This window comes from Octodon degus, unplaced genomic scaffold (assembly GCF_000260255.1).
Source record: "Octodon degus isolate 3935 unplaced genomic scaffold, OctDeg1.0 scaffold00115, whole genome shotgun sequence".
Lineage (NCBI taxonomy): Eukaryota > Metazoa > Chordata > Mammalia > Rodentia > Octodontidae > Octodon > Octodon degus.
Genome location: NW_004524691.1, coordinates 2,688,634 through 2,696,381, shown reverse-complemented (window position 1 = coordinate 2,696,381; position 7,748 = coordinate 2,688,634). Strand labels below are relative to the sequence as shown.

Here is a 7,748-nt window from a genome sequence, read left to right as displayed (position 1 = left end):
GGAAAGGGCTGGAAATGCAGCCGAGGGTGGAGGCTCTGGGTTCAGTCCCCAGTGCTGGGGGTGGGAAGCCCCATGGGAGCACTTAATTTCAATAGCAGCAGCTGTACCTGAGAAGTGTTTAGGCTGCTGACTTTCCCTTGTGTGGTCCCATTCTCCCTGTTTCTTTGTGTTCTCCACACTTAACCTGAGGAAGAATCATGCTTGATCATGGTTATTTTCATTTAGAATTTTTTCCACTTTCAATGTGCTTTGGACCTACTATGTAATTGATACCCAGGAGTCCAAAAATGAAAATAAGATAAAAGCAGCAGTACCCACCTTCAATAATATGCTTTCTTGACAACCCTCTTTCTGTTTCAGCTCTACAAAGAAAAAGAGATAGATGACTTTGAGTGGATGTGTACTTTTTAAGTCTGTCTCCAATTGCAGAATAATATTCGTTCTTACTTAGTCTGAGTTGCTCATGTAATAGCCTCTTGTTGGCAAGTTCCATGCCACTGGGTGCTGAGGAGAACAGGCAAAGGCGGGTGGCAACCTACTGCGCAATCCTCTTTTTTTAGAGACTCCAGGAGGCGAACTAAGCATGATGGTCACCACGCTATTTGTGTCCCTCAGGTCTTGTTCAGGTCAATTACTCACCCACATGCACCCTCTCTGTAAATACTTCGGCACACCCTTCACCCATGTCACTTTGTTTCTACCTAGTCTAAGGAAGAAAAATAATCTTACACAAGTTTGTGAGTTTAAGATGGGAGACTGGTGAAATCATTAATTTATCTGTGAAAGGAAACAAATTTGAAAGTGCCTTTGACTTCTACAGAAATTTAGCAATATTTCCCCCTAAAATGTGATGGATCAAGTTTTTCTTAAATTACTACCTTAAGAAGACACCTTTAGTTAGAGGTACTTTTGTCCTCCCTGGAATTTCTCAAACTCTGAACAATTAGAAAGACATAAGGCATGCAATGGTTGAATTTTAAAGTATAGATGAAATGCTTTTTCAGCATCAATATGTTTGGCAGCTCTATTTAAAATATAGCAGTTTACCAGCACCTTTGTGAGTACGTCCGTATTGTGTATCTTTCATAAGCATGTTAGGTAGCCTGGCATGGGGCTCCACCTGCAGCAAGCCTGTTTCCTGTTTATTTGTGTGCTGTGAGCATGTTTCTGTGCCTCATTACAGAAGTGCTGTGTACTGCCACCGCAAGTCCGGGACGCTCAGGGAAATCCCGTATTTCTTATAGGTGCCATGCCGCCTTTTTTTTTTTTTTACCTTATTTACCTTTTTTCTCTTATTTTAGGAATAAAACACTAAATTCTATCTTTCTGTCTTCATAATTATCACAAACAGCCTCAATAAAAACTATAAAACATAAGTGTGTGTACATATACATTGATATTAGAAGGCTTCTAAAAATAGGCCTCTGCTTCTTTTTTTAAATACTATTCCCTGTCAGTTACATGTATGTAAGTAAAAATGCTTATTTATTTCCAGTTTTTTCAAAGACCACAGCATTCTTTGGGATTTCTATGTGAAGCATAGTGCCAGCTGCTGCTCTGGCATACGGAATAACTTGCAGTTTTCTGACATGTTTGTCAAAAAGGGCAGCCGTCTGCTACATGCTGAATAATGCGAATACCAGCTCAAACACTAGGAGGTGGGCCATCAGGGGCCAACTTATCCTGCGAAATTTGTTCTGCATCTTACAGCAGAGAGAGGGCCTCTCCTTCATTGGCCCGAAAGTGAGTGATACAGGGAGAGCTTTCTGTTATTCTCCAGTGAGATAGTCCTTTTGATCAGCACTTTCAGAGCCCTTTGCAGAAATGATCAGAGACTTAATGGAGCCAGACAAGATATTTTTATCTTTGCATCCTGAAAAAGGCTCAGAGGTTTGGCAGATTAGAGTAGTTTTCCTTCTGGGATGCTTTGTGCTTATTTTCTTTTCCTGAAATTTGAAGTGGTAGTTTGGAAATCATTCTAAGTATGACACTGATATATGAGAAATCTACACAAATCACATAGTAACAAGTAGCCACACTCAGACTTCTTTGAGAGTGTCTTGTTAAAAATTGAATCCTGAGCTAACTGCTATTGTTTTAGCATAAGAGGAAAAACCCATCTCTCTAAGCCCATTAGTTATAGTATAAGTTAGATGTAAAGTAGTTGCTATGGATAAAAGCATGACTTACTAGTTATTTCTTAATCAGTAGAGAAAAATGAAAGGTATTTAACTTACTTTCCACCCCAGTAGAGCTTAGTTGTTATCACAAGGCTGGATCTCCTGGGAGTCAGACAAACACAGAATTAGTAAACACGTTGCAGGTTTATTGAGCTGAATGATGTTATCATTATAGCACCAGAAAGAATTTATTATACATCATATATTATTTTATTTTAGTGGCCAGCTCAGCCTGCCCTGGGGGCAGAGCTGGTGCAGCATATGGTGCCGGGCATCGAACTGCAGTCCATGTGCTTGCCTCAGCTTGCCTAAGCAGTGCTTTAGACCGCTGAGCTATCTCGCCAGCCTCTATACCTCACATTGTAAAGAGCAGAGGGATAAGTTTGTGATTCACATCACTGAAATGTAAACAGTGAACATTAACTTAAAATCAGATCCTAGAGAGAGGGAGGAAGGGAAACATCTCTGCCTGCAGCTGCTGGAGGGGAGAAGCAGTGGCAACAAGCCCTGAGTGGGGATGCAAAGGGCAGGTGAGTGTAGTTTCGCCTGCAGGGTCAGAAATGTTCAGGAAAATATAAGCAAAAGCTTGACAGGGTGAATTACTTCAGCAGCTCAAACAAGCAGCTGCTAATTAGCCCTTATTTAGCATCTGGCATCGTGTAAATTGCCTGTGAGCCTGTCCTGGGAGGAAGTCCACTCTGCCAATGACCACAGGCCCTAGTTGCTCCCAGATATTTTCCTCTCCAGCTACCACAGGCATAGGCAGGAGCTGACCACTTAGAGCTAGGAATGGTGAGGCAAAATGTGAGAGCTGATAAATATTTTCTCTGAGTGTCCTTTTAAATAGAAATGTCATTTTAGGAAAATAGTTATAAAATGTTTAACTCATGGTTCTGCTATTTTACTTGAAAGAAAATGAAGTGTGAAAATACTGTCAACAAATCTGTTACCTTCTAAAAAGCACACCCAAGGGTAAGAAATATAATTGTAGTGTTCTGACCATGACATGAAAAATATGTCTTGAGAGCCACAGGCATGTAATTTAATTGGGAGGCAGAGCTCGGTGCACTTTAGTTTCTCTAGGTATATAATTCAATTGAACTGGTCTAGAGAAAAATCATTTGAGCTTCAAAGGTTAAGACCAAATTATTTAAAAATAAAACATTTATAATTTCATCAGCTGAGGAGTTGATACCTCAAGATGCCCAGTTATAAATGCCTAGCATGATTAACAATAAGCAATGGGGAATGTCAACTACAGCTCTGACAACTTGGGTGTAACAGGAGAAGTTTGTTGAAGATGTCAGCCACCTTATCCCATTGAGGTTAATTCCTGTAACTTCAGTTAAAATAATTTGAATCATGATAATGGAAAGCGCATGATATGTGCCCCTGGAGGTCACGCACCTCATGAGGGCTGGTGTAGCTGCCAGGCTAATCCATCACCTCTCAATACATGTTATTGTAGCAGTCTGCCTCACGGGAACCAGATAGCCTGGTGCAAAGTTTCCACCTTCAGTAAAAAACTAGATGGAATATTATTAAAAACAGATGCAGCCCTTTCAATTATTCAGAGCAGTTGAGGCTGCTGAAGAGTCATATCCTGCCCCCCCCCCACCTCTTATTTCTCCAAAGTTAGGCTTTCTGCAAAGTGTTTGGCCTATGAGTGTGCACATTAACATTTACACCCACCTAGCAGGAAAGATAGCTAGCAGCCTGGTGAATTATCCCTGACTCTCACGGGGGTTTTAAGAGCATCTCCTTAGAGTGGGTCGGGAACAGTAATGTGAGGGTTACACAGTGACATAGCGTGGTCTTCAGTGAACTGTGAATGGCTCATCTCGCTTTGTTAGAATGACACTTTGTGAACAGTTATGGTATGCATTTCTAGGTAAGGAGACTGCGGGTCAGAAAAGTAAAGTAACTTGCTTTAGATAAGCCAGCTGTCAAGTGGCAGCACCGGGATAGGGAGCCCTTGTGTGGTACTCAGAACAGCAGGCTCAGTGCTAGATTGGCATAGTTTATCTTTTCAGTGGCTGTCTGGGGGCTACTACCATCAGTACTATGGTGGTAGCTCGAGTCTATTTGCAAGACTAAAAGGCAGCCTGTGAAATGTGTGTGTTAATCTCTTCCACAAAAGGTGTGTGTAATAGGTTCCGGACTTCTGCAGAGTGATGATTAAATGTTCTCTGGGAGCTGAGGGGGGAAAAGCCACTGTACACAGGAGTAGATGCTTCTGCTTCTTCCTCAGGTGGACTCTGCTAGCTTGCTTCTTCCTGTAGGCCTCACTGCAGCATTAGTGGGCTTGTTCAAGGTTGGACTGTGCTTCCTTCTAAGAAGCACAAGCACTCAGTATCTAAGAATTGAGCTAATTTGGAAATAAGGTCATGTGAATGTAACTTACTCAGTTAATGTGAGATCATACTGGAGGAGAGTGGGCCCCAGAGCCAATATGACCAACGTTCTGAAGGGAAGACACATGGGGTGCAGTGGGGAGCAGGAAGGAGGCAGAGGGTGAGGTGCTGTGACTGCAAGCCAAGGAGCGGCTAGAGACTGCCAGCTACCACCAGAGGCGAGGGAGAGGCAAGGAAGGACTTGATGGAGCCTCTCAGAGGGAGGACGGCTCTGCCTGTATCTTGGTTTGGGACTCCTGGCCTCTAAAACTGTGCAAAAATAAACTATTGTTTTAAGTCACCTGGTTCAGGGTGGTGGGGTGCACAGCCCTCACACACTGATGCAACCCCTGCGCAGACCGGGTGGACAGACCTACAGCCCGAGTGGCACGGTGACTTGGGTAAGGAGAATTGGGTAGGGACTGAATATTTTTCTGTATTAAATGTTGAATATGGTTTTCTCTTAATGCTCTCTTGGGGTTAAGGAATAGAAAGGAAGAAGTAGGTCACTGAATTTTCTTTGTTCATATTTCAAAAAGCGTATCACTTTCGGCTTCCATCAGGCCCTCCATGCCTACCCAACATTTGTCTCAGAGCAAGAAAGAAGTAGCCCTAAATATGCAGGGGCTTTGTTTTCACCCTTCTAGTTTCTCCTCCGAGAGGGAGTTTAAATGAAACATGTAAAGGTATAATACCAGCAGTACTGAGTTGTGCCCTTTGAGAATGTCCATGTTTCTTAGGCTAAATTAAAAATCCATATATGCATGTGTGCAAACCTTTCTAACATAGTTTTCTTAACTTATTTATTTGGCCACTGCAAACATTCTAGAGTGGAGAAGTCCCAGTCCTGTGCAGTAGGCTCTGTCTCATCCTGTGCTCATAAGAAGTGGCCACTGTGACTAATGCCCACTGTAAAATGTCGGGGTTCTGCCCCCCACCCTCACAAGAGGCCACTGACTCTTGCTTTGGCTATAGCAAATGGCGAGGTAGTCTGGCAAGCATATTCCTTGCATTTCTCAGGGGAACCTCTCCAAGATAGCAGATGAGGCACTTTTCTGGATACACAGGACAGATGTTAGTTGATGGTATTCAGACGAGAAGGCTTGCAGGTATTTATTCCGAGGGCTTTTCTCTTCATCATTTCTTTGCATCCACAGTTGCTTATAAAAGGAATGGTGAACATCAATTTGTGTATAGTGATAACCATCTCCCTGCAGCTTGCTTTCTTCACCAAATTACGACAAATGGTAGTAAAAGCCATGAAAATGTCACTTTCTTTAATGCACAAATATCTCATGAACATTCCATCTTTCTTTGGGAATGTTTTCTTGCTCAACCTCGCAACAATTCATTGTGATCAATGACTGATCAATAATTTTTGAAGCACATGTAATGAACTCACTGGCATTTATTTTCAAACCATTGTAAATTCTTTCTTTACTGAGATTTCATTTCTTGACAGCTTTTTGGTTAGCTATCATATGATTTTATTTTGCCTTTTCTGGCACAAAATAATAAGTCTTTTAAGAAGCAAATAAACAATTATGGGGACTACAGTACCTCCAGCCTTTCTTCTTGATGATACTCCCCAGAATCACCTCAGCCCTGGAAGAAAAAGCAGATGCCACATTAGGGAGCAGTATCCTGGGAGAGCAAGAGTGAACCCGAACTGCAGAGCCATCCTAGTCTGAACTCTCAGTGCCTACGTATCCCGAAAATAGAAGCTGCTCTCTGCTGGTAGCAGTTTCCGCTCACTCTTTCTGCTTGTGCCTGCAGAATCCTGCTCCGGAGTATTCCAGAAGCACCTGCCAAGTCCTGACATGCTGGCAGGAGACCGCCTGAAGGCCTGATCCTAAGAAACCACAGAGTCATTTGGCAGTTTGGTATTTTTGGACCACTGATCCCGTATATAAATGTCCCACATGGTGCCATTGGATAGCAGTCCAGGTTTCCTTCTGCTGCAGAACACTTCATTCCTGACCAGGGAAGACAAGGAAACCTCATCACATGTAGACAGAAAGTATTGACCTCTGGATGACCTTGATGATACACAAAGAATCTTTGTGACAGTTCAGATGTCCCCAAGGCCAGGATTGAAGATGCAGTGATCCACATGAGGATGTCCTGGGATCTAGTAACCAACCTTGTCATAGGAGCAAGATACTTTACAAAGAGATATAAGAAAATGTCCTTTCTGGCCCTAAGGCAGGGTGGTGGAGAGCTATACTATTGTTACACTTTCCTACCTCTGTGCACTTTAGCAACCTGGGACCTAAGACTGAGAAAACTACACTCTCTCTGTCCCTCCCAGTGAGACTCCCACTGTGGGAAGCAGCTTGGCTCTCAGAGGCTTGTAAATGGGTGGGTCAGGGAAGCTAGCTCTTTGCCCACTAGTGTGCTAAAGATGGGAGTCATCTCTCATTGTTTCTTGTCATAACTGAAAGTTCTGTCTTTGTTAGACAGAATAGCTTACAATAAATCACGATGCAGATTAGCTATGAAGTACACCCCAAGTGCACAGGCACGGAATGTTACTGGTGTTCTTTTTATTTCTTCCTGTTTGTCTTTTTGACCATTATCATTTGCAACCTTGCATGTCACCCAATCTCAGTTATGCAGTGATAGTAACTAATCAGAATGATTATGCCTGACAGTAGGAGCCAAACAGAACTGTAGCAGACTTGCTGTCCTTCCTCTCTTTGTCTACCCTTGCTCATTTTGACAAGGAATAAAACAGTGGGAATGAGCAGGGGGCAGAAAGAGTGAGGTTTTATAACTTCTACTTTTTCTCTTATAGTCAATAGAGAACAACAGAGATGTAAGCTTTGAGCCTCCTTGATGGCTCTTAAGCTTCAGCCTGACCTTGGAAAGGAGGAAACCACACAAGAAAACTGAACTTAGACCCCTGGACCAGGAGCCAGATTTGGCAGGTCCACTGTTTGATTGTAATTCTCCTCTGCAGGAAAAGAATTACTGTAGGTGATCATGTTCCACAGTCTTCAGGGACCTGCAGAGCTCCTGAAACAGCTCTCAGCTAATGGGTGTCTGGTTATGGGAGGCATATATGTGTGTTCATGCCAGGATGCCAGGGGCCCGTATGTATCCTCAAATGTGCCGGATGTCATGGAGGTCACATCACCTTTAGGCTTGGATTCTCCATGGCCTGTCCTTGAGC

The 7,748-nt window shown here is 43.0% G+C and overlaps 1 protein-coding gene across 3 annotated transcripts in view; it reads right to left on the bottom strand.

The window, feature by feature from the left end:
* The window catches only part of Kcnab1 (potassium voltage-gated channel subfamily A member regulatory beta subunit 1), a 539,706-nt gene that overhangs the window by 75,119 nt on the left and 456,839 nt on the right, over positions 1-7,748 (bottom strand). For all 3 annotated transcript variants that reach the window (XM_004639823.2, XM_004639824.2, XM_004639825.2), the window contains exons 5-7: positions 6,134-6,178; positions 2,238-2,282; positions 319-362 (exon numbers count right to left, since the gene is read on the bottom strand). In XM_004639823.2, the coding sequence (XP_004639880.1) occupies positions 319-362; positions 2,238-2,282; positions 6,134-6,178 (134 nt within the window). The remainder of the gene's footprint in view (positions 1-318; positions 363-2,237; positions 2,283-6,133; positions 6,179-7,748) is intronic.